Source organism: Chelonia mydas, chromosome 1 (genome assembly GCF_015237465.2).
Source record: "Chelonia mydas isolate rCheMyd1 chromosome 1, rCheMyd1.pri.v2, whole genome shotgun sequence".
Classification (NCBI taxonomy): domain Eukaryota; kingdom Metazoa; phylum Chordata; order Testudines; family Cheloniidae; genus Chelonia; species Chelonia mydas.
In genome coordinates, this window is record NC_057849.1 from 343,764,294 (window position 1) to 343,790,995 (window position 26,702).

Genomic DNA, 26,702 nt, shown 5'->3' on the forward strand with positions numbered 1-26,702 from the left:
CAGGGATGATTTCTCACTCTCTATAGTGCCACCAAAGCATGCAGCTTGTGTCACCTGGATTCTGCCTAGCTGGAGCAGAAGGAAGTGTTTGAAGAGACTGAGATACCACCAGAGCCTTGTCAGCAAGTCAAAGTTTGCAACTGGCATGGGCCACTGTGGGAAGACAAGATACGGGGCTAGACGGACCATTGGCCATTCGTATGTTCTTAAGTCGGGGGTCCTCGCTGCTCGCAGTATCCCAGCCCTTGGGTTAAGAGTTTTGTGACAGGCTCAGTTGCCGGTGAAAGAGAAATGTGTAGCAAGTATCCCAAGTGGTGCAGGGATTGGGATCAACACAGAAAATATCCATTCCCTGGACTTCTCTCAGGCTGTCACTAGAGGGCACTACCTTCCCTCCAGAAGCCCAGCAAAGTCAGGTTAAAAATGTACAAACCCTCCCTTCGAAAAGCGCTGCCCCATTCTCTCATGAAGTGAGACAACAGGGTCCCAGGTTAGCACAGTTACAGCAGCTACCTGTAAGTTCCATAAGCCCCTTCGCCCGAGGGGAACAAATGCTTTCCTGCCGGCTCTTCCGTCCATGAAGCACTCCAAAGCGGACCAGACGTTATCTCAGTGGAGGCTCCCTAGTAAATGAAACTGGAACAGCGTTGACCTGTATCCAAAGTGGTACAGGGACTGGTCCCAGCCCTCACAGGGGACCCACGTCTAGATCCTGCATCGCTCAGCTGCTGACTCCCACATGCTGCCTGTAACTCCTGTATTTATTTGTAACCTTCCCCTCCACACAGATCATAGAATCTCAGGGTTGGAAGGGTCCTCAGGAGGTCATCTAGTCCAACCCCCTGCTCAAAGCAGGACCCATCCCCAATTTAATTTATTGATTTATTTTGCCCCAGATCCCTAAATGGCCCCCTCAAGGATTGAACTCACAACCCAGGGTTTAGCAGGCCAATGATCAAATCACTGAGCTATCCCTCTCAGATACCATTCCCTCAAAGCAGAGTAAGCTGGAGTGAAGGGAAGTGCAGGTAGGGTTTATTATTCTGGTGGGGTCTGTGTATTTCTCGTGTGATTAAGCAAAGAGAGTTAACAGGGCACACTCGCCTCTTGAGCACCACCTGCTGCTGCGAGCAGTACTGCAGCCTTCTCCCTGCTCCTGGCACCCCCCACCTCGCTTGGTGGGTCTTCAGTGGCTGAGCCCTCCAGCCACGTGACGGAATCAAAATGAAACCCTTTCCGGGTAACAGAAGTCCAGCAAAACTATCTGCCCTCACCAGCGTCTTCAGCCCTGGCTCTGAGCCCTTTAATTTCAGCCTTTCGCTTGGGCCTCCAAATGAAATTTGTCCCCTTCTTGGGGATACCACTTTGCTGGTGGGGGAACCTGGGCCCAAAGACTAGCCCAGGTTCCGACCCAGGGACACTCTGCACAGCAGCCGTGCGCCACTCACTGCAATTCGTTGCTGCTACTTCCCTGCCCCCCTCATAGCTCAGGGTTAAAATTCTCAGAGCTTCTCTCTTCCCAGCTTCAGCAAATGCGGCTAGAACGAAACTCGGGTTGTCCCCAGAGTTGCTTTGGCCAGAGAGGAGTGTGAGTGCCCCTGTGGTCCCAGCCAGACACTGCCCTGTTAGCACCCGCAGCTCCTGTCACCTGAGCCTGCTGGGCTCTGATTGGCTGCTTCTATGGGGCCGCTCTCGGCAGCCCTTTGCTGCTCTTTTCCTGGGGCAGGATGTGATAGGACCACGGGGCCTCCAGTAGGGGCCACAAAGGCCTGGTGCAGCCTGTCTCACGCGCCCATGAGCCATGGGGCCCCACTTTCAAGAAGGGGTGCCAGATCCAGAGTCTAGGAGCAGGGAGTGAGCCTAGAGGTCAAAGAAGCAGGCAGTGCTAAGGCCTGTCCAGAATCCAGGGAGATCGGCACCGACTCTGTGGGTGCTCAGCAGCCATTGGCAGCCCTGTGGATCAGCTCCTTCCCCTCCACCCCCCACTAGCAGGTGCTGCCGATCAGCCCCTCCTGCACCCCGCGATCAGCTGTTCAGCCACATGCAGGAGGTGCTGGGGTGAGGGGGAGGAGCGGAGGCAGGAAGAGGTGGGGTAGGCGTGGGGGCTTGGGGAAGGGCTGGAGTGGGCGTGGGGCCTGGGGCGGGGAAGGGGTTGAGCCCGCCCCCCGGGGAACTCAGGAAGTCGGCACCTCTGCCGAGGGATATCAGAAATACACCCATCCAGTTCTGGGAGCCAGTCCCAGCAGCCTGGTAAGCGTCCAGCACAGGTGACCTCAACCACGGCGGGGAGAACTGGCCTAACAGTGGCAGCCACCCTGGAGGGCTGTACCAATGGAGCAAAAGCAGCTCCATGTTTGTGTGTAGACAAGCCCTTAGTAACAGACTGAAAACGTAGTAAAGTGTCACAAGGCCAGATTCTCATTTACTTCTCAGTGACACCGCTCTGGCACTTCTGAAACGTCAGCCTTGGCTCTTAAGTACATAAGAACGGCCATACTGAGTCAGACCAATGGTCCATCTAGCCCAGTCTCCTGTCTTCTGACAGCGGCCACCGCCAGGTGCTTCAGAGGGAATGAGCAGAACAGGTCATCATCAAGTGATCCATCCCCTGTCGCCCATTCCCAGTTTCTGGCAAACAGAGGCTAGGGACACCATCCCTGCCCATCCTGGCTAATAGCCATTGATGGTCCTATCCTCCAGGAACTTCTCTAGTTCTTTTTTGAACCCTGTTATAGTCTTGGCCTTCACAACAAAGAGATCCACAGGTTGACTGTGCGTTGGGTGAAGAAATATTCCCTTTTGTTTGTTTTAAACCTGCTGCCTATTCATTTCATTTGGCGACCCCTAGTTCTCGGGTTATGAGAAGGAGTAAATAACACTTCCCTATTTACTTTCTCCACACCAGTCATGATTTTATAGACCTCTATCATTTCCCCTCTTAGTCATCTCTTTTCCAAGCTGAAAAGTCCCAGTCTTATTAATCCCTCCCCATATGGAAGCCGTTCCATACCCCTAGTCATTTTTGTTGCCCTTTTCTGAAACTTTTCCAATTCCAATATATCTTTTTTGAGATGGGGGAACCACATCTGCATGCAGTATTCAAGATGTGGGCGTACCATGGATTTAAAAAGAGGCAATAAAGTATTTTGTGTCTTCTTATCTATCCTTCTCCTAACGATTCGCAACATTCTGTTCGCTTTTTTTTACTGTTGCTGCACACTGAGTGGATGTTTTCAGAGAACTCTCCACAATGACTCCAAGATCTTTCTTGAATGGTAACATCTAATTTAGACCCCATCATTTTCTATGTATAGTTGGGATTATGTTTTCCAATGTGCATTACTTTTCATTTATCAACATTGAATTTCATCTGCCATTTTGTTGCCCAGTCACCCAGTTTTGTGAGATCTCTTTGTGAGAGGACCTTCCCTCTTATCCCATGACAGGTTACTTTGCTTAAGAGCCTTTGGTGAGGGACCTTGCCAAAGGCTTTCTGAAAATTTAAATACACATGTTGACACTTTCCCAGCAAATCATGTTCATCAATGTGTCTGATAAGTCTGTTCTTTCCTATAGTTAGTTTCAACCAGTTTGCCTGGTACTGAAGTCAAGTTTACCGGCCTGTAATTGCCAGAATCACTTCTGGAGCCTTTAAAAAAAACGGCCTCACATTCGCTGTCGTCCTGTCATCTGGTGAAGAAGCCGATTTAAATGATCGGTTACAGACGACAGTTAGTAGTTCTGCAATGTCACATTTGAGTTCCTTCAGAACTCTTGGGTGATGCCATCTGGTCCTGGTGACTTATTATGGTTTAGTTTATCAATTTGTTCCAAACCCTCCTGTAATGACACCTCAATGTGGGACAGTTCATGTTCTGTTAGTGACTGTCCTGGTGCTTTACTGTGAGCTTGACACGCCTGTAGGGTCCTATGTGTGCTGCTCACCCTGGTGCAATCCAGAGGCAGGAGAAGCAATGTTTCAACACAAAGAGACTGATTTATTTCTGTTTTCTCTGTAACTTATGTTTTTACTTCATTTACAATAAATCAGATCCATGACAAGCTGGGGAAACTGGTGCCATGTAAATGTGAGTCATGGTCAGGGTGAGGTGCGGAAAGCAAAGATGTGTCTATATAATTATTCCCATTACAGGCACTCATCTATGCAAATGCAAAAACTCAATGCTGTTAGAAGAAACTCCACACCTATTTGCTGCGTGGATGTTGGAAGGCCGCAGAGCTGGAGGGTAGGTTTGCGTAGAGACAAGGATGGTCGCAGCGTCCCCTCTGAGTAGAAACAGCTGCTCAGTATCAGAAGCTAAACTGTCCTCTGCGGTGATACTTACAAAACACTTGACAGTGGCTGGGTAGCTGGTGGGCTGAGGCCACTGTCCATTTTGCTGACCAGTATTGTCTCCCTGTGCTCCCCTGTCCGTCTGCTGGTTCGCTCCTGTTGTCCCTCGTTGCAGACTGTAGACTCTTTGGAGCCAGACACAATGGGGTCCTGGTCCATGTCTGGGCTCCTAGGCGTGACCACAAGACAGGTAGCTAATAATAATTAGCAGCAGCAGCATGTGCCATAGTCTGAATCATTTGCAACACGAATGTCATTGTTACACAGGTGGGGAAAGTGACTCACTTCAGAAGGAGGTCTTGGTGTGTCCAGGGAAGGGAAAGGATCCCCCATTTTCTCCACATCTCCAGTCTCCTGCTCTGTTGTTGCCATGAGTGGACTTCCTCCTTTATTCAAGAGAATGACTTTCAGTCTCGTGAATGAAGTCACGTATGGCCTCAGCCTCAGTGGTTTGGGAGTTCTGCTGGAATATTTCTGCCACCTTTTCCAACTTCCTTTTCAGTTGTTGCCTCTCCGGGTAGTTGTCTGGAATGGCGAAACCTGCTTTGTACATCTCAGCTGCCTTCTGCACACTGTTCTTCTTGTAGAAGAGGAAATTTCCCCAGTGAAGGCAGACTGCCTGCTGACACTTCTTGCTGAGGCTGGGCATTGCACTCACGAGATTGAGATAAATCTCTTCTCGGTAGTGAGGTGTGTTTTCTCCATACATTTCAGCTAAAGCCAGCCTTGCAAACACAGAGGCTGGATCTTTCTGCACAGCCTTTTTGAAGGCCTCAATAGCTGCTGCCAATATTTCTTCTCTTCTGCTGGATTTGGCCCCCCACAACTGCATCTTGTAGCAGACACCAAGGTCATAGTGAAGGAGATGGTAATTGGGGTTCAAAGAGATTGCTCGCTCTAGAATAGAAATTTTTTTTCCTACGAATTCCCGTTCAAAGAACTTGGCTGCACGTCTCAGGACCTCAGGGTCCAGGCTATTCTGAACAACATCTTCTAAGAGGGCTTCTGCTTGCTGTCTATCCGATTCCTTAAGGATCTCGGCTAAATACACCTTAGCTTCATAGTTTTCCTGCTGTTCAGGGATAATGTCTTCCAACTTCTCTCTGGCTTCATTCCAAGACATAGAATTGTATGAGTGATCCCATGATGCAAAGGCTGCGATTGCCAACCCAGCAAGAAATTCCCCATTCGCTTCGTCTTCTCCTAATGCCATTTGGAAACACTCTGTGGCTTCTTTGCCATTGCGGAAGCCTGCTGCCAGGAGAGACCAGCCTTTCTGTGCATGTATCTCAGGGATCTGAGCTGCATGTGGAGAGCGGCTCTTCAGGGACCTGCAGATCTTTCTAACCTTGTCCAGGTAAAGTTCAACCAAATCATAGTGCGCCAAGTGATAATAGATCCAGGCATAGTTTCCGTAAATGACCAGGACCTGCCGGGGGAAGTTATCTGGGTGATCTCTTTGCAGAATCTTTTCGGCTTCTCTAAGGCTTTGCAGAGCGTCTTCATATTGCCCTTGCAGGTGGCAGAGATAAGCCTGCATGGCAAGGAGCGTGGGCTGGTTCTGGTAGTGAGTGTGGGCAATCCTGAGAGCCAGAGTTTGGAGGAGGTGAACTGCATCTACCTGGTCTCTGATTTCAAAGTTCCAGGTGAAGTGGCACTGGAGGGCCTGCAGCTTCTCCTTCAGATGCAGGGTGCTGCAAAGAGAGGGAAATATGAGACTCCATTTGGGCTGAATGAATTTCCACTATATGCTACAATCCTGGGGCAGTGATTACAGAGTGACAGGGCTTCTTTCCGGTTAAAAGCAAATTGCTAAGTGGCAACAAAGAGCTAAGCCTGGATTTCAGTGTCTGACGTCCTCACTCTCCCATGCATGGGAGCAGTATGAATGGGTTGAATCTAACCTTTGTGAAATCCTCTTAGTACTTCCTGTGTCCTAGAAAGCAACACTGCAAAACCCCATGACTCATTGCAATAGATGCAGCCTGTGGTATTTGTTATGTCACAGAAAGCTCCCTGCTTGGTAACGTCAGGAGAATTTCTCAGGGGAGTGTCAAGGTTCCTCCCCCACTCTGAACGCTAGGGTAGAGATGTGGGGACCTGCATGAAAACCTCCTAAGCTTATTTTTACCGGCTTAGGTCAAAAACTTCCCCAAGGTACAAAATATTCCACCATTTGCCTTGGATTGGCCGCTACCACCACCAAACAAATACTGGTTACTGGGGAAGAGCTGTTTGGAAATGTCTTTCCCCCCAAAATACTTCCCAAAACCTTGCACCCCACTTCCTGGGCAAGGTTTGGTAAAAAGCCTCACCAATTTGCCTAGGTGACTACAGACCCAGACCCTTGGATCTTAAGAACAATGAACAATCCTCCCAACACTTGCACCCCCCCTTTCCTGGGAAATGTTGGAAATTAGGTGACCACAGACCCAAACCCTTGGATCTGAGAGCAATGAAAAAGCATTCAGTTTTCTTACAAGAAGACTTTTAATAGAAATAGGAGTAAATAGAAGTAAAGAAATCCCCTCTGTAAAATCAGGATGGTAGATACCTTACAGGGTAATTAGATTCAAAACATAGAGAATCCCTCTAGGCAAAACCTTAAGTTACAAAAAAGATACACAGACAGAAATAGTTATTCTATTCAGCACAATTCTTTTCTCAGCCATTTAAAGAAATCATAATCTAACACATACCTACCTAGATTACTTACTAAAAGTTCTAAGACTCCGGGAAGTCCCGGATGACTGGAAAAAGGCTAATGTAGTGCCAATCTTTAAAAAAGGGAAGAAGGAGGATCCTGGGAACTACAGGCCAGTCAGCCTCACCTCAGTCCTTGGAAAAATCATGGAGCAGGTCCTCAAAGATTCAATCCTGAAGCACTTGCATGAGAGGAAAGTGATCAGGAACAGCCAGCATGGATTCACCAAGGGAAGGTCATGCCTGACTAATCTAATCGCCTTTTATGATGAGATTACTGGTTCTGTGGATGAAGGGAAAGCAGTGGATGTATTGTTTCTTGACTTTAGCAAAGCTTTTGACATGGTCTCCCACAGTATTCTTGTCAGCAAGTTAAGGAAGTATGGGCTGGATGAATGCACTATAAGGTGGGTAGAAAGTTGGCTAGATTGTCGGGCTCAACGGGTAGTGATCAATGGCTCCATGTCTAGTTGGCAGCCGGTGTCAAGTGGAGTGCCCCAGGGGTCGGTCCTGGGGCCCGTTTTGTTCAATATCTTCATAAATGATCTGGAGGATGGTGTGGATTGCACTCTCAGCAAATTTGCGGATGATACTAAACTGGGAGGAGTGGTAGATACGCTGGACGGGAGGGATAGGATACAGAAGGACCTAGACAAATTGGAGGATTGGGCCAAAAGAAATCTGATGAGGTTCAATAAGGATAAGTGCAGGGTCCTGCACTTAGGACGGAAGAATCCAATGCACCGCTACAGACTAGGGACCGAATGGCTAGGCAGCAGTTCTGCGGAAAAGGACCTAGGGGTGACAGTGGACGAGAAGCTGGATATGAGTCAGCAGTGTGCCCCTGTTGCCAAAAAGGCCAATGGCATTTTGGGATGTATAAGTAGGGGCATAGCGAGCAGATCGAGGGACGTGATTGTTCCCCTCTATTCGACATTGGTGAGGCCTCATCTGGAGTACTGTGTCCAGTTTTGGGCCCCACACTACAAGAAGGATGTGGATAAATTGGAGAGAGTCCAGCAAAGGGCAACAAAAATGATTAGGGGTCTAGAACACATGACTTATGAGGAGAGGCTGAGGGAGCTGGGATTGTTTAGTGTGCGGAAGAGAAGAATGAGGGGGGATTTGATAGCTGCTTTCAACTACCTGAAAGGGGGTTCCAAAGAGGATGGCTCTAGACTGTTCTCAATGGTAGCAGATGACAGAACGAGGAGTAATGGTCTCAAGTTGCAATGGGGGAGGTTTAGATTGGATATTAGGAAAAACTTTTTCACTAAGAGGGTGGTGAAACACTGGAATGCGTTACCTAGGGAGGTGGTAGAATCTCCTTCCTTAGAGGTTTTTAAGGTCAGGCTTGACCAAGCCCTGGCTGGGATGATTTAACTGGGACTTGGTCCTGCTTCGAGCAGGGGGTTGGACTAGATGACATTCTGAGGTCCCTTCCAACCCTGATATTCTATGATTCTATGATTCTATGATTCCATTCCTGGTCTATCCCCGGCAAAAGCAGCATATAGACAGACAGAGACCCTTTGTTTCTCTCCCTCCTCCCAGCTTTTGAAAGTATCTTGTCTCCTCATTGGTCATTTTGGTCAGGTGCCAGCGAGGTTACCTTTAGCTTCTTAACCCTTTACAGGTGAGAGGAGTTTTCCTCTGGCCAGGAGGGATTTTAAAGGGGTTTACCCTTCCCTTTATATTTATGACAGGGGGAAATAACAGTGTACAACGTTTGTTCAAAATGTGTTTACCTGTTTGAATGCTCCTCCAGCACCAGAGCTGCTAAGTGAGAGTATTTAGAAGTGATTATTTTGTTGTGCAGTTCACCTTTAGGGCCGAAGCTAGCTATTAACTGGAATATTTGATGTGTGTTATTCCAAGCCAAAATGTACATCATGATGTCACAAAACAGAGCCCACAAAACAAAAGGATTTCCCATGTAAGAACTTGGTGAATCTGGAGCTAAGGTTGCAAATGCAGTATGGACCAAAAATGTAAGGTATGGGGGTTAACCTTAATAGAAATGTAACTTTGAAGGAGCTGATATCTAGAAAATTGAATCTTCAGGGAGCGCTTAAACCCCCTCAGACATTGGAAATCATCTGGCTGCCCACTGGGGTCATTTATGTCCTGGGATACGTATATGTGTGTGTGGAGAGAGAGTCTTGCACTGACTTCAACGGGGGCCATTTATCCAAGGAGACAGGAAGGGCCTGACTCTCATTTACACAAAGGCTAGTTCCCAGCACGCTGGCAGCGTAAAGCGAGTGTAAATGGAAAGGCCCCTTCGCACGGCCAGGGTGCTGTGAAATGGCCGCAGGGTGTGTCTACCCTGCAGTGAGAGGTGGGACCGTAGCATGGGCTGCCCTACCCGCACTAGCTGTAACCTAGATATCACAGCTAAAAACAGCAGTGACACTTGGTGGTGCAGGACCTGCAAGCCCATCTGGCCCCCCAGGTACGTACTTGTGTTTCTAGCCCACATCCGGGTCTGCGCCAATGCGGCTTCACTGCTCGTTTTAGTCCCACTAGTTAGATTAAAGCTCGCATGGGGATGCCTACCTGAGCTAGACACACCTGCGACTGCACTGTAGCCATAACCTTAGTATCAATGGGAACGGGGCCCACTCTAGTCAGCAGGCAGGAGAGAAATGTAATGGGGAGATTCTGACGGTCAGGCAGAATGTAAATATTCTGTCTCCGGACATTTAATTGAGACAATGGAGGCCTGTTACACCCCTCCCCCTGCTGTGCATCCTGCATGCAGATGTGGTTGCCCCATCTCAAAACAGATATATTGGAATTGGAAAAGGTTTAGAAAAGGGCAACAAAAATGATTAGGGGTATGGAACGGCTTCCATGTTAGGAGAGATTAATAAGACTGGGACTGCTCATCTTGGAAAAGAGACGACTAAGGGGGGATATGATTGAGGTCTATATAGTCATGACTGGTGTGGAGAAAGTAAATAAGGAAGTGTTTTGGGGAACCTGAAATATGGTCACCCTGGAACAAGCACCACACTGAACAATAGAACACCGCCCCCCCCCGTCTTGTTAGACTCACAGGACTCCCCCCCCCCTTTGCCTTGCTAGACACACAGCCCTCTCCCCTCCCCCCACTCCCTCCAGCTGTCCCTGCGCTCTGGTCTGGTGCCGGTGCCCTGCGCTCAGGGTGGTGCTGGGGGGGGGGGGGGGAGCAGTGGGGTTACGTGGTCTCAGCTCCAGGCTGAGCGTTCACAAGAGCCCCCCCGCTCCTTTGCAAGCAGCTGGTTCCCCTCCCTGCAGCCTCCCCTGCGCTGTAGCTCCGGGCTCCTGCTGCCTTTTCTCTCTGCATCTCCTGGGCTGGTCCCGTCCCGCCCCCCGGCTGCCCCTTGGCTCCAGCTCCCCAGGGATCAGAGTTAATCTCTCCCCCGCCCCCCACAGCCAGGTTTCCTGAGCTGTAGCTCAGGAAAGCTTATGCTCAAATGAACTGGTTCCTCTCTAAGGTGCCACAAGTCCTCCTTTTCTCTTTGTGAATACAGACTAACAGGGCTGCTCCTCTGAAACACAGCGGAGAGGGAGCACAGGGCTGGGGGGGGGGGGCACTCTCTTACCGGCTCCTCCGTTGATGCGGAGCGAAGCCGGAGTGACAGCTGGCCAGAGGGGGAGTTCTCCGTGAAGGTACAGCGAGGGGAGCTCGCAGGGCGAGGTGTCAACAGTGACCTGCACTAGCCCTGAGAGGCACCAGCCTGGAGAGTCAACAGGACGCAGAATCACCCCGGAGTGACCCCGCCCCAGAGATTTAAAAGCCAGAGATTTACAGCCCAGAAATGCGCAGAGGGGGGTGGCAAGCTGTCTGACTTTAGCCCTCGCTGGAAATGTCCCCCCCGCCCAGCGACCCGAATGCTCCTACCTCATCGCGATCCGAGAGTCCCAGCCAGGGGAGGTGGCGGCTCCTTTCCCTGCCCCGGGTTTCCTCCCGCGGTGTGGAAGTGCCCGGTTCTGGGGGAGACCCGAGTTCTGCCCGGGCAGGACGGACTGTGGCCGCCCGGGCGATGCTGCCCTTTATACGCCGGGCGGGTGGCTCGCTGGGGATCTCGCTGGTTTGGCTGGGGAGCTGCATTTCCCCAGGAAGCGAGAGTGAGCAGAGAAAAGGAAACTGAAACTTAACTTTGACTTCCACTTGTCATCTTCAGCGTCCGCTCAGCCCGAGTCGCCACCTGCAGCTCCATGGGTGACATGGGACTAGTTATGGGGGGTGTGTGTGTGTGTTTGTGTGTGTCTGTGCGCACACACGCGCTTGCACACGTACAATCCTGGCCTGGGCTTCCCAGCACACAGACGGGGTCACTCACCATCACCAGGCCGCGGCGCGCTCCCCGCTACGCCCCCAACCAGCTCCACAGCCCCCTGCCCCGAACCGGTTGCCCTGTCCCGGCCCCGGCCAGCCCTTGCCCCCCACCGAGGGGTGTTCGTATCGCCCTCATGCACTGCCAGGGCCCTGCCTGGGCACAGAGCCGCGAGGAGCAGAGGGCGATGACGGAGGCAGGGCAATTAGCCAAACGTGAGAGCTTTGTACCTGCTCCCCCAGGTCTCCTCCTCTCCCCGAACCCTCCCCCAGCTTTATCCGCGCAGGGTGCGATTTTCCAAAGGGGCCCCCCAGGTTTAGTCACCCAGGCCCCATTGGCTGCCAGCGTGAGCCGTGCTCCTCAGTCACTTCGGCACTTTTGAAAATGCCTCCCCCACATACAAATTAAACCCTCTAAAGTGAGGAAATAGTAGTCAGGTTGTGACGTTATTGACAAGACCTGTGACCGTATAGATCATTGTTGCAACCACTGTTATATATTTGCAGCAAATATGGTACAGAGATTGTGGTGTGACGTGTCTATGGAAAGGTTCGGACTGGCTGGGTAGGATTATGCTGTCTGTCTGGGTGTATCGTTGTTGTGGTTGAAGTGATGAACATTGGCTATGTACCTGTAGCTCAATTTGCTTGATTCTAAGTAGCCTCAGGGAAGCATTTGGTCAGCTTCTTGAGAAGGGGCTATTCTCAGTAAGTGCCCAGTCAAGAAACACTTAACGGACAGTGGACCTTGGGAGACTCCAATTCACATGAGAAGTCTTCCTGGGAATGTTCAAGGTAGCATGTGAGGAATGGCTGTAAAAGAATTGAGTCATGCAGGGACTTGTGACTTGCCCATGGGACTCCAAACGCCATCTTGCTGCTGTGATTTTCCACAGTAAGAACAAAGGGGTGTCCTTCCACATGGCAGAGGATATAAAAGGCCCTGGAAATCCCTCCATTTTATCTTCAATCCTGTTTCTTACCTTTGGAGAGACTTTGTGACACTGAAGCTCTGAACAAAGGACTGAATGACCCATCCCAGCTGGGGACGTTCTCCAGAGACTTGATTTGAACCTGCCGTTTATTCCATCACTGCGACATGCCTGAACCAAGAACTTTGCCATCACTGTATATCATGATTCCATTTAACCAATCTTAGCTCTCATCTATATTTCTTTCTTTCAAATGAGTAAACTTTTAGATTCTAAAGGATTGGCAACAGTGTGATTTGTGGGTAAGATCTGACTTGTATATTGACCTGGGTCTGGGGCTTGGTCCTTTAGGTTTGGGAGAACCGTTTTTCTTTTACTGGGGTATTGGTTTTCATAACCAGTCGTCCCCATAACGAGTGGCCCTGGTGGTGATACTGGGGAACTGGAGTGTCTAAGGGAATTGCTTGTGTGACTTATGGTTAGCCAGTGGGGTGAGACCGAAGCGATCTGTTCGGCTGGTTTGGTGTGCCTTAATAGTAAAGGAAACCCAACCTTGGGCTGTAACTGCCCTGCTCTAAGCAATTTGTCCTGAACTGATACTCTCAGCTGTGTCCCGCCAGAGGCTGCATCGTTACCCAGGTTCCCTGTGCAGCCTCATCTCTTCCCTTTGTAGTGCCGCATGCTGGTGCGCTCTTCAATGACACGATCGCGTTCTATCTCCGTGGGCCCCTGCCTGGTTCACTGCGCTGTGGGGACAGTGTGGGGGTCTCTTCTGTTCAGTCCTACATGGGTTCTTACTCTCTGCTCCTCATTGCAGTGTCTGAGCGCTTTCCAGCTGTGCATTAACTACTGTGACTCACGCCTGTCACATGTTTGGTTTCTCCTCTCCCAGAGGGAGAAGCGTCTTTCCATAGGGTTTTTTAAATCTACATTTTGTTTTGTTTCAAATGGTGGAGGATGTAAAGGGGGGAAGGCCGGTGGCTAGTTGCCATTTCCTTTTCACTAATAGGGAGGAGCTGGCTGTGAATCTGAAGGTGGAAGGCAACTTGGGTGAAAGTGACTACACAGCGATAAAGAGTTTGTGATTCTAGGAGAAGGAAGCAGGGGGAGCAGCAGCATAAAGACAATACACTGAAAAAGCCGATTTCAACAAACTCAGGGAATCGTTTGCCTGGTTCTCTGCCCTCGATCGGTAGGGGGGACTGTCCCATCATTGAGCGGTGAGGGGGGAACAGCCAGCACCCTAGGGCCACATCTAGAGCAATTTATTTAAAGGGGATGCAAAGCTGCGGTTGTTGGTTTTTGTTGGGGGGTGTCGGTGCCTGAGGCCTGGGCTTGCGAGGGTTAACGGGCCCTGACCAGCTCCCCGCTGAGAGCCCCTTGCTGGAGATGCATAAAGGGCTCCTTAAAGGCACAAATCCCATCATGTCCCGTGTGCTCCCCAGCCCCGGTCATCCCAGGCTCTCAGAGCAGCCTGAGGCCTTGCCAGCCGAATGCATTTGCCCCAGAGTGCATTCGCCCCAGAGTGAGGCAGGCTGGCAGGGGCTGGGGCCTCACCATAGCCTGCTGCGTTTCCAGCCCAGCTCTTTCTGATTCCTCACGCTCCCTTTAGGTTTCATTTCTCTGAGTTTCAGCTTCCTGATCTCTGTGCAAAGAGCTGGCAGGTGTCCAGGATGGGAAGGGGGGGCAGCAGGAGAGACGTCACCCACCCTTCCCCTCTGAACATCCCCCTCCCCACACCCCCCTCCTGCGAACACTTGCACGACTCACATGCATGCCCCTGTGAACACATTCCCCCCACACCCCCCCCCACACACCCACCCACTGCTGTGCTGGGGCTGATCCTGGCTCTGTGGGGCCCTGCAGAGGGTTGCAGGGGTTGGGTGGCATAGAAGCAGGGCTGCGTCTGCCCCTCATGCCTGATCTCTGTGCAGGGTTGAGTAACTGGGGTGCCCAGCTGGTGGGAGGGAGCCGCATTCCCCAGGGGCTGTTAACCCTCTGAACCCCTTCCTGTTGTCAGCTCCCAGTGGCTATGTGAGCAGGGAGTGACTGAGCTCTCCTCTAACATCTAGTGATGGGCTGGGGGAAAAAGACTTCTGTATTTACATGAGTACATAAAAGGTTGTTACAAGGAGGAGGGAGAAAAATTGTTTTTCTTAACCTCTGAGGACAGGAGAAGAAGCAATGGGCTTAAACTGCAGCCAGGGAGGTTTAGGTTGGACACAAACTTCCTAGCTGTCAGGGTGGTTAAGCACTGGAATAAATTGGCTAGGGAGGTTGTGGACTCACCATTATTGGGGATTTTTAAGAGCCGGTTAAACACCTGCCAGGGATGGTCTAGACTCTAGATCATACTTAGCCCTGCCTTGAGTGCAGGGGACTGGGCTAGGTGACCTCTCGAGGTCCCTTCCAGTCCTACGATTCTATGAACTCACCTTCTCTGCCTCGATATCCAGCAGACAGAGCTGCCGTGCCAAAGGGAGCAGTGTTGGCTGCTGGTGGGTTACAAATCACTTTACTATTGAATGCAGGGGAATGACCGGTTGTTACCTTGTTGTATGAGTGAAGGGCAGCAGAAGTGGGCTGAGCCTCTCCTGATGCAGGCCACCACTCTCCAGTGAAGTGCCCTCGTGAAGCAGGGTGTAGGCAGCGTCTCTGGAGACCCGTGGGGCTGGAGCCAGCTCTTGTCAGTGCCGGCAGCTGAGGCATTGGGTCCCCAGGGCATCCCCCTGGGCAGCTCTCCCACTCCTGCCTGGCCGGGGCACGGGGAGCCTGGGACTCCACAGCCACAGGGGAGTTCCCAACCCACCTTCCCCAGGGTGGGCTTTGCTGAAGGGCCGCACTCGCTGTTCACAGTGGCTGTAACTCCAGGGTTTGGCAGCTCCCTGGCACGGTGAGTCGCTCCTGCCAGAGCACAAGACTAGGAGCAACGTCCGGGTCAAACTGTCGTACGGACATCCACCTTTTACCAAAAAAGCCAAAGAAACAACAAAAAAGATAAGAACGTTCAAAGCACCTTATTTGTGTTTCTATTGCATTTGGGTCTAGTAAACAATAGAGACACCTGTACATTGTTTTTATTCTTGAGTCTGCAAAATACAAACCCTACATTTAGTTTAATTACAATGGCGTGGACGTGTCCATGTGCATATTTGTTTGTTTTTCCTAAAGTTAATTAAGTCTTTTAGGAAAAATTGTCAGAGCGGCCACCAGCAAGAGTTGGTGATGAGCTCTAGCTGCCGAGCCATCGACCTGGTGCGGGACGGTGGTGCAGGGAAAGAGAGCGCCCGAGCAGTGAGGTTTCCCGCTGCCCACTGAGCGCTGGGTTCAGTGGTGGGACCTGAGAACGTGGCATCGCAGAGAGCGGCGGGTGGTGGCAGAGAAGCAGCAGCAGCGCCGGGGTGACCGATGGTGGCAGAGGGAAGGGTGGCAGCAGGGTCCGTTGTGCTCAATGCACGTCCTGGGTGGGGGTGGGAGGGAACCCACATGAAGGCCCCTGTGAGCTCTGGGTCTTTGCTGACCAAGGACGGCCAACTGTGAGTGGGGTGCAGTGGAGGGAGAGGGGAGCGATGTGCTAATGGGACGTTCATTCCTCAAACTTTCCCACCAGCAGCTCCAAACTGAGGCCAAAGACACTGCCCTGTGTTAAAGGGGGAAAGGACTGAAAGGCAAGGGAGGAGTGTGTGTGTGTGTGTGTGTGTGTGATAAGAAAAGAGATCCTTATGCTTTCAGTCTCCCTAGGTTCGGCCTCCCTGTCCAGCGTCTGCCATCTGGTAGGATCCCCTCTCCTGAAAAGAGGACCCCTCCCACCCTAAATAATGAGGAGTCAATCAGTAAAGGCAAAATCAAATAAAGTGTATTGAAGAGTTTATAACAAAGAGTGGGACAAATCAGAAGGGGAATAAAGAGCAAAATTGCGCAATACAGTGATTACCCCCAAACTCCACCCTACAAAACAGATATAAAAACCGTCTTCACAGATCAAAGCGACAGCAGGTGCTTGGGACCTCAATCCTCTGGCTAACGGCAGGCTTTGGAGAGGAGCTCCAAGGAGTCCCTTGATGTTCCTTCGGGGCCACAGGAAAACAGAAGAAATGGTACGCTCAGGAGCACAGCGATGGACGATGACAAAGGTAAGTGCTGTTTCTTCTCCTCTCTTCTCTTTAGAGGTGAGGAAGCTGTAGGAGGAAAATCCCTAGGATGGATAGATGTCTGCAGGTAAGACCCATGACCCGTGACCGTCCCTGGCTGCCACTCAGTTGGACAGCTCTGAGGCCATGTTCGGGGCAGCTTTTTATACACTTGCCCGGGAAACCCCTTAGAAAAGGCGGGAAGCCCCTTCTGGGAAACCCCTTAGGAAAACCAGTTCTGACTGGAAGTTGTTTACAACTCCAGGAGAAATAAAAGAGCGGGAAAATGGACCTATAGCTCACGTGGGCATAAAATTCCATTTTGAAACCAACATGGATTCCTGTAGTCACAAAACATACGAAAATGAACCCACCTAACAAAAGTGTGCTGTGGGGTTGGCTTGGCTTATGATCACATATGTTTGAATGTGGTTGTGATGTTTTCCCAAACTAATGCTGGGTTCCCTTTCCCTTTTAATAGCAGTTCTCTTTTGTAAAACACAGAGTCAGTGCCTGTGAGTGGGGACGTATTGTCTCTTGGAGGCCCCCGGGGCGGTGTTAAGTTTTCCCAGATTACTGCGGTGGGGGGGCTCGAGCCAGTTCTGCACACACAGTGGTGCAGAATTCCCCCAGGAGTAGTAACATAACCCAGACACTGTCCAACACTGACCAGTTGGAAAAAGGTCCAAGGGGTGGTATTCACGGACCTCAGCCTGCTTAGTACTGTGGCAAATGCTTCCAGCTCTGGTGGATTACACAACCGCTAGAAACGTCCCTGCTTTGTGTCTGAGTGGAGATAAGACCAAGAGGAGGTGGGTGGGCCAGAAGAGAGAAGAAACTCTGGTTATTGCAGATATCTAGAGGGAGACGAAGTCCTGTCCCTTATCCAAAAGGCCAGGCCCATCCTGCCTCCCTCTGAGGGTCCCCTTCCTCTCCTCCACTGAGATCTGGGCAGTTCAGGACACAGTCAGAGGGGGCTGGATGGACGCCTCTATGCAGGGCCAGGATTGGGACAGAGGAGACACACACAGAACTGCATGCTCAGGAGAGTTTATTCTTGTTGTGGGCTGCAGCCACTGAGGGGAAGGGGCAGGAGTGTAACTAGAACAGATACACTTCGGGGAAGAGAGTTTGCAGCTGGGGAACTGAGATCTGGTCTCTCAGGGAGGGAGAGGACTGTCCCTTGATGCAGCAAAGGCATCGGAAAGTCTTGTCTGATCCAGCCCAAGGAGCCCAGTTCTTTTGCATCCCAGGCACTGAGCTCCCCCTTTAGGCGCAGGCGAGCGACTCTCCTCGCTAGGGTCGACACTTGCAAACGTAGCCGTTTTTCATATGACAGTCTTTATCATTCCAGTTCTTAAAATCTAGACGGCAAAACCAATCACTGGGGCAATGGAAGGGCGAGTGGGGCCATTCCTGCCCTTACAGTGATGTCCCTCCTCATTGCACACTGCTGAGAGAAGACCCCAGCTCCTGTGCATGAGGCTGCGAGGATGAGGAGGCTGGAGATGAAGGCCCATGTGCCTCAGACAGGGACAGGCTCCATTGTTCCATGAGGGACGCTGTGTCCAGCAAAACTATCTGCCCTCACCAGCGTCTTCAGCCCTGGCTCTGAGCCCTTTAATTTCAGCCTTTCGCTTGGGCCTCCAAATGAAATTTGTCCCCTTCTTGGGGATACCACTTTGCTGGTGGGGGAACCTGGGCCCAAAGACTAGCCCAGGTTCCGACCCAGGGACACTCTGCACAGCAGCCGTGCGCCACTCACTGCAATTCGTTGCTGCTACTTCCCTGCCCCCCTCATAGCTCAGGGTTAAAATTCTCAGAGCTTCTCTCTTCCCAGCTTCAGCAAATGCGGCTAGAACGAAACTCGGGTTGTCCCCAGAGTTGCTTTGGCCAGAGAGGAGTGTGAGTGCCCCTGTGGTCCCAGCCAGACACTGCCCTGTTAGCACCCGCAGCTCCTGTCACCTGAGCCTGCTGGGCTCTGAATGGCTGCTTCCATGGGGCCGCTCTCGGCAGCCCTTTGCTGCTCTTTTCCTGGGGCAGGATGTGATAGGACCACGGGGCCTCCAGTAGGGGCCACAAAGGCCTGGTGCAGCCTGTCTCACGCGCCCATGAGCCATGGGGCCCCACTTTCAAGAAGGGGTGCCAGATCCAGAGTCTAGGAGCAGGGAGTGAGCCTAGAGGTCAAAGAAGCAGGCAGTGCTAAGGCCTGTCCAGAATCCAGGGAGATCGGCACCGACTCTGTGGGTGCTCAGCAGCCATTGGCAGCCCTGTGGATCAGTTCTTTCCACCCCCTTCCCCCCCATTAGCAGGTGCTGCCAATCAGCCCCTCCTGCACGCCGCGATCAGCTGTTCAGCCACACGCAGGAGGTGCTGGGGTGAGGGGGAGGAGCGGAGGCATGAAGAGGTGGGGTAGGCGTGGGGGCTTGGGGAAGGGCTGGAGTGGGCGTGGGGCCTGGGGCGGGGAAGGGGTTGAGCCCGCCCCCCGGGGAACTCAGGAAGTCGGCACCTCTGCCGAGGGATATCAGAAATACACCCATCCAGTTCTGGGAGCCAGTCCCAGCAGCCTGGTAAGCGTCCAGCACAGGTGACCTCAACCACGGCGGGGAGAACTGGCCTAACAGTGGCAGCCACCCTGGAGGGCTGTACCAGTGGAGCGAAAGCAGCTCCGTGTTTGTGTGTAGACAAGCCCTTAGCAACAGACTGAAAACGTAGTAAAGTGTCACAAGGCCTGATCCTCATTTACTTCTCACTGACACCGCTCTGGCACTTCTGAAACGTCAGCCTTGGCTCTTAAGTACATAAGAACGGCCATACTGAGTCAGACCAATGGTCCATCTAGCCCAGTCTCCTGTCTTCTCACAGCGGGCACTCCCAGGTGCTTCAGAGGGAATGAGGGGAACAGGTCATCATCAAGTGATCCATCCCCTGTCGCCCATTCCCAGTTTCTGGCAAACAGAGGCTAGGGACACCATCACTGCCCATCCTGGCTAATAGCCACTGATGGTCCTATCCTCCAGAAACTTATCTAGTTCTTTTTTGAACCCTGTTATAGTCTTGGCCTTCACAACAAAGAGTTCCACAGGTTGACTGTGCGTTGGGTGAAGAAATATTTCCTTTTGTTTGTTTTAAACCTGCTGCCTATTCATTTCATTTGGAGACCCCTGTTCTTGGGTTATGAGAAGGAGTAAATAACACTTCCTTATTTACTTTCTCCACACTAGTCATGATTTTATAGACCTCTATCATTTCCCCCCTTAGTCATCTCTTTTCCAAGCTGAAAAGTCCCAGTCTTATTAATCCCTCCCCATATGGAAGCCGTTCCATACCCCTAGTCATTTTTGTTGCCCTTTTCTGAAACTTTTCCAATTCCAATATATCTTTTTTGAGATGGGGGAACCACATCTGCATGCAGTATTCAAGATGTGGGCGTACCATGGATTTAAAGAGACGCAATAAGGTATTTTGTGTCTTCTTATCTATCCTTCTCCTAACGATTCCCAACATTCTGTTCGCTATTTTGACTGTTGCTGCACACTGAGTGGATGTTTTCAGAGAACTCTCCACAATGACTCCAAGATCTTTCTTGAGTGGCAACAGCTAATTTAGACCCCATCATTTTCTATGTATAGTTGGGATTATGTTTTCCAATGTGCATTACTTTTCATTTATCAACATTGAATTTCATCTGCCATTTTGTTGCCCAGTCACCCAGTTTTGTGAGATCTCTTTGTGAGAGGACCTTCTCTCTTATCCCATGACAGGGTACTTTGCTTAAGAGCCTTTGGTGAGGGACCTTGCCAAAGGCTTTCTGAAAATTTAAATACACATGTTGACACTTTCCCAGCAAATCATGTTCATCAATGTGTCTGATAAGTCTGTTCTTTCCTATAGTTAGTTTCAACCAGTTTGCCTGGTACTGAAGTCAAGTTTACCGGCCTGTAATTGCCAGAATCACTTCTGGAGCCTTTTAAAAAAAATGGCCTCACATTCGCTGTCGTCCAGTCATCTGGTGAAGAAGCCGATTTAAATGATCGGTTACAGACGACAGTTAGTAGTTCTGCAATGTCACATTTGAGTTCCTTCAGAACTCTTGGGTGATGCCATCTGGTCCTGGTGACTTATTATGGTTTAGTTTATCAATTTGTTCCAAACCCTCCTGTAATGACACCTCAATGTGGGACAGTTCGTGTTCTGTTAGTGACTGTCCTGGTGCTTTACTGTGAGCTCGACACGGTTGTAGGGTCCTATGTGTGCTGCTCACCCTGATGCAATCTAGAGGCAGGAGAAGCAATGTTTCAACACAAAGAGACTGATTTATTTCTGTTTTCTCTGTAACTTATGTTTTTACTTCATTTACAATAAATCAGATTCATGATTAGCTGGGGAAACTGGTGCCATGTAAATGTGAGTCGTGGTCAAGGTGAGATGGGGAAACCAAAGATGTGTCTATATAATTATTCCCATTACAGGCACTCATCTATGCAAATGCAAAAACTCAATGCTGTTAGAAGAAACTCCACACCTACTTGCTGCGTGGATGTTGGAAGGCCACAGAGCTGGAGGGTAGGTTTGCGTAGAGACAAGGATGGTCGCACCGTCCCCTCTGAGTAGAAACAGCTGCTCAGTATCAGAAGCTAAACTGTCTCTTCGGTGATACTTACAAAACACTTGACAATGGCTGGGTAGCTGGTGGGCTGAGGCCACTGTCCATTTTGCTGACCAGTATTGTCTCCCTGTGCTCCCCTGTCCGTCTGCTGGTTCGCTCCTGTTGTCCCTTGTTGCAGACTGTAGACTCTTTGGAGCCAAACACAATGGGGTCCTGGTCCATGTCTGGGCTCTCAGGCGTGACGACAAGACAGGTAGCTAATAATAATTAGCAGCAGCAGCAGCAGCATGTGCCATAGTCTGAATCATTTGCAACACGAATGTCATTGTTACACAGGTGGGGAAAGTGACTCACTTCAGAAGGAGGTCTTGGTGTGTCCAGGGAAGGGAAAGGATCCCCCATTTTCTCCACATCTCCAGTCTCCTGCTCTGTTGTTGCCACGAGTGGACTTCCTCCTTTATTCAAGAGAATGACTTTCAGTCTCGTGAATGAAGTCACGTATGGCCTCAGCCTCAGTGGTTTGGGAGTTCTGCTGGAATATTTCTGCCACCTTTTCCAACTTCCTTTTCAGTTGTTGCCTCTCCGGGTAGTTGTCTGGAATGGCAAAACCTGCTTTGTACATCTCAGCTGCCTTCTGCACACTGTTCTTCTTGTAGAAGAGGAAATTTCCCCAGTGAAGGCAGACTGCCTGCTGACACTTCTTGCTGAGGCTGGGCATTTCACTCACGAGATTGAGATAAATCTCTTCTTGGTAGTGAGGTGTGTTTTCTCCATACATGTCAGCTAAAGCCAGCCTTGCAAACACAGAGGCTGGAACTTTCTGCACAGCCTTTTTGAAGGCCTCAATAGCTGCTGCCAATATTTCTTCTCTTCTGCTGGATTTGGCCCCCCACAACTACATCTTGTAGCAGATGCCAAGGTCATAGTGAAGGAGATTGCTCGCTCTAGAATAGAAATTTTTTTCCCTACAAATTCTAGTTGAAAGAACTTGGCTGCATGTCTCAGGACCTCAGGGTCCAGGCTATTCTGAACAACATCTTCTAAGAGGTCTTCTGCTTGCTGTCTATCCGATTCCTTAAGGATCTCGGCTAAATACACCTTAGCTTCATAGTTTTGCTGCTGTTCATGGAGAATGGCAACCAACTTCTTTTTGGCTGCTTCCCGAAGTACAGGCTTGTGTGAGTGAGTCCATGATGCAAAGGCCGCAATTGCCAACCCAGCGAGAAATTCCCCATTTGCTTCGTCTTCTCCTAATGCCATTTGGAAACACTTTGTGGCTTCAATGCCATTGCGGAAGCCTGCTGCCAGGAGAGACCAGCCTTTCTGTGCATGTATCTCAGGGATCTGAGCCGCATGTGGAGAGCGGCTCTTCAGGGAGCTGCAGATCTCTCTAACCTTGTCCAGGTAAAGCTCAACCAAATCATAGTGGGCCAAGTGATAATAGATCCAGGCGTAGTTTCCGTAAATGACCAGGACCTGCCGGGGGAAGTTATCTGGGTGATCTCTTTGCAGAATCTCTTCTGCTTCTCTAAGGCTTTGCAGAGCATCTTCATATTGCCCTTGCAGGTGGCAGAGATAAGCCTGCATGGCAAGGAGCGTGGGCTGGTTCTGGTAGTGAGTGTGGGCAATCCTGAGAGCCAGAGTTTGGAGGAGGTGAGCTACATCTACCTGGTCTCTGATTTCAAAGTTCCAGGTGAAGTGGCACTGGAGGGCCTGCAGCTTCTCCTTCAGACACAGGGTGCTGCGAAGAAAGGGAAAAATGAGACTCCATCTGGGCTGAATGAATTTCCACTACATGCTACAATGATGGGGCAGTGATTACATAGTGACAGGGCTTCTTTCTGGTTAAAAGCAAATTGCTAAGTGGCAACAAAGAACTAAGCCTGGATTTCAGTGTCTGACGTCCTCACTCTCCCATGCATGGGACCAGTATGAATGGGTTGAATCTAACCTTTGTGAAATCCTCTTAGTACTTCCTGTGTCCTAGAAAGCAACACGGCCAAACCCCATGACTCATTGCAATAGATGCAGCCTGTGGTATTTGTTATGTCACAGAAAGCTCCCTGCTTGGTAACGTCAGGAGAATTTCTCAGGGGGGAAATAACAATGTACAATGTTTGTTCAAAATATGTTTACCTGTTTGAATGCTCCTCCAGCACCAGAGCTGCTAAGTGAGAGTATTTAGAAGTGATTATTTTGTTGTGCAGTTCACCTTTAGGGCCGAAGCTAGCTATTAACTGGAATATTTGATGTGTGTTATTCCAAGCCAAAATGTACACCATGATGTCACAAAACAGAGCTCACAAAACAAAGGGATTTCCCATGTAAGAACTTGGTGAATCTGGAGCTAAGGTTGCAAATGCAGTATGGACCAAAAATGTAAGGTATGGGGGTTAACCTTAATAGAAATGTAACTTTGAAGGAGCTGATATCTAGAAAATTGAATCTTCAGGGAGCGCTTAAACCCCTCAAACATTGGAAATCATCTGGCTGCCCACTGGGGTCATTTATGTCCTGGGATACGTATATGTGTGTGTGGAGAGAGAGTCTCGCACTGACTTCAATGGGGGCCATTTATCCAAGGAGACAGGAAGGGCCTGACTCTCATTTACACAAAGGCTAGTTCCCAGCACGCTGGCAGCGTAAAGCGAGTGTAAATGGAAAGGCCCCTTCGCACGGCCAGGGTGCTGTGAAATGGCCGCAAGGTGTGTCTACCCTACAGTGAGAGGTGGGACCGTAGCATGGGCTGCCCTACCCGCACAAGCTGTAACCTAGATATCACAGCTAAAAACAGCAGTGACACTTGGCGGTGCAGGACCTGCAAGCCCATCTGGCCCCGCAGGTACGTACTTGTGTTTCTAGCCCACATCCGGATCTGCGCCACTGCGGCTTCACTGCTCATTTTAGTCCCACTAGCTAGATTAAAGCTCGCATGGGGATGCCTACCTGAGCTAGACACACCTGCGACTGCACTGTAGCCATAACCTTAGTATCAATGGGAACGGGGCCCACTCTAGTCAGCAGGCAGGAGAGAAATGTAATGGGGAGATGCTGAGGGTCGGCAGAATGTAAATATTCTTTCTCCGGACATTTAATTGTGGCAATCTAGGCCTGTTACACCCCTCCCCCTGCTGTGAGTCCTGTGTGCAGTGCAGATGTGGTCGCCCCATCTCAAAAAAATATATTGGAATTGGAAAAGGTTTAGAAAAGGGCAACAAAAATGATTAGGGGTATGGAACGGCTTCCATGTTAGGAGAGATTAATAAGACTGGGACTGCTCATCTTGGAAAAGAGAGGACTAAGGGGGGATATGATTGAGGTCTATACAGTCATGACTGGTGTGGAGAAAGTAAATAAGGAAGTGTTATTTACTCCTCATAACCCAAGAACTATCGGTCACCAAATGAAATGAATAGGCAGCAGGTTTCAAACAAAGAAATGGAAGTATTTCTTCCCACGATGCACAGTCAACCTGTGGAACTCTTTGTTGTGGAGGCCAAAAAAGAACTAGAGACGTTCATGGAGGACAGGTCCATCAATGACTATTAGCCAGGATGGGCAGGGATGGTGTCCCTGCCTCTGTTTGCCAGAAGCTGGGAATGGGTGACAGGGGATGGATCACCTGAGGATTCCCTGTTCTGTTCATTCCCTCTGGGGCACCTGCCATTGGCCACTGTTGGAAGACAGGACAATGGGCTAGATTGACCTTTGGTCTGACCCACTGTGGCCGTTCTTATGGACTCTGTGGATGCAATGTCTGTTCTTTGTTCTGGAATTGGCCTGGATACAGCTGAAACCCTAAGAATTCAAGGCATAAACACACCTGAGAGTTATTTCTATGAGACTTTCTGATTCCTTCCTTTTCTTGAACTCAGAACAAAAACTGATGACACTATGTTTTTCAGTTAAAATGTAAAATTGCACAGCAGCCATTGCTCTACAACCCAGCACGGGACAGAACCTGCCACCCCTTGGGAGTTAAATGATCTCCTCTCACCTAACTCTCATTCTCCATCCTTCCTGACCTCTGTGCTGCTTTTCATACTGTCAACCATGACATCCATCCCAGCCTCCTGGGACCTCATGAAGAGGTTACATAAGAATGGCCCTATTGGGCAGACCAAAGGTCCATCTAGCCCAGTGTCCTGTCTTCTGACAGTGGCCAATGCCAGGTGCCCCAGAGGGAATGGACAGAACAGGGAATCATCAAGTGATCCATCCCCTGTCGCCCATTCCCAGCTTCTGGCAATCGGAGGCAAGTTACACTTAGAGCTTGGTGTTGCATCCCTGCCCATCCTGTCAATAGCCCTTGATGGACCTGTCCTCCATGAACTTACCTCGTTCTTTTTTGAACCCTACTATTGTTTTGGCCTCACAACATCCCCTGGCAACCAGTTCCACAGGTTGACTGTATGTTATGTAAAGAAATACTTCCTTTTGTTTGTTTTAAACCTGCTGCCTATTAATTTCATTGGGTGAGCCCTAGTTATTGTGTTATGTAAAGGACTAAATAACACTTCCTTCTTCACTTTCTCCACACCAGTCAAGATTTTATAGACCTTTATCATATTCCCCCCTTAGCCATCTCTTTTCCAAGCTGAAAACTCCCAGTTTTTTTAATCTCTCCTCAGATGGAAGCTGTTTCATACCCCTAATCATTTTTGTTGCCCTTCTCTCTACCTTCTCTATTGCAGTATATCTTTTTTGAGCTGGGGCAACCAGATCTGCATGCAGTATTTAAGATATGGGTGTGCCATGAATTTATATAGGGGTATTATCATATTTTCTATTTGATCTATCCCTTTCCTAATGGTTCCTAACATTCTGTCAGCTTTTTTTGACTGCCATCGCACAGTGAGCAGATACTTTCAGAGAGGTATCCACAATGACTCCAAAGTCTTTCTTGAGTGGTAACAGTTAATTTAGAAGCCAGCATTTTGTATGTGTAGTTGGGATTATGTTTTCCAGTGTGCATTTCTTTGCATTTATCAACATAGAATTTCATCTGCCATTTTGTTGCGCAGTCACCCTGTTTTGTGAGATCCTTTTAACTCTTCTCAGTCTGCTTTGGACTTAACTATCTTGAGTAATTTTGTATCATCCGCAAATTTTGCCACATCAGTGTTTACCCCCTTTTCCAGATTATTTATGAAAACGTTGAACAGTCCTGGTCCCAGTACTGACCCTTGGGGAACACCACTACTCACCTCTCTCCATTCTAAAAACTGACCATTTATTTCTACCCTTTGTTTCCTGTCTTTGAATTGGTTACTGATCCATGAGAGGACCTTCCTTCTTATCTCATAACAGCTTCCTTTGCTTATGAGCCTGTGGTGAGGGACCTTGTCAAAGGCTTTCTGAAAGTGCAAGTACACTACTTCCCCTGGATCAGCCTTGTCCATATATTTGTTGACCTCCTCCAAGAATTGTAATAGGTTGGTGAGGCATGATTTCCCTTGACAAAACCCATGTTGACTCTTCCGCAACAAATAGGATGTATTAGCAGGAGCGTCGTAAGCAAGACACAAGAAGTAATTTTTCTGCTCTACTCCACGCTGATACAGCTTCAGCTGGAGCATTGCGTCCAGCTCTGGGTGCCACATTTCAGGAAAGATGTGGACAAATTGGAGAAAGTCCAGAGGAGAGCAAC

General features: G+C 49.8%; 1 protein-coding gene across 1 annotated transcript; it reads right to left on the reverse strand.

Moving 5' to 3' along the window:
* Positions 1–3,977: 3,977 nt before the first annotated feature.
* Positions 3,978–11,189, reverse strand: LOC119565086 (interferon-induced protein with tetratricopeptide repeats 5-like). Its single transcript, XM_037889446.2, has 2 exons — positions 10,947–11,189; positions 3,978–6,048 (listed from the first exon to the last, which is right to left on the reverse strand). Exons 1-2 carry the CDS (start codon positions 10,949–10,951, stop codon positions 4,743–4,745), a joined length of 1,311 nt encoding a protein of 436 aa, XP_037745374.1. The 5' UTR covers positions 10,952–11,189; the 3' UTR covers positions 3,978–4,742.
* Between the last annotated feature and the right edge of the window lie 15,513 nt (positions 11,190–26,702).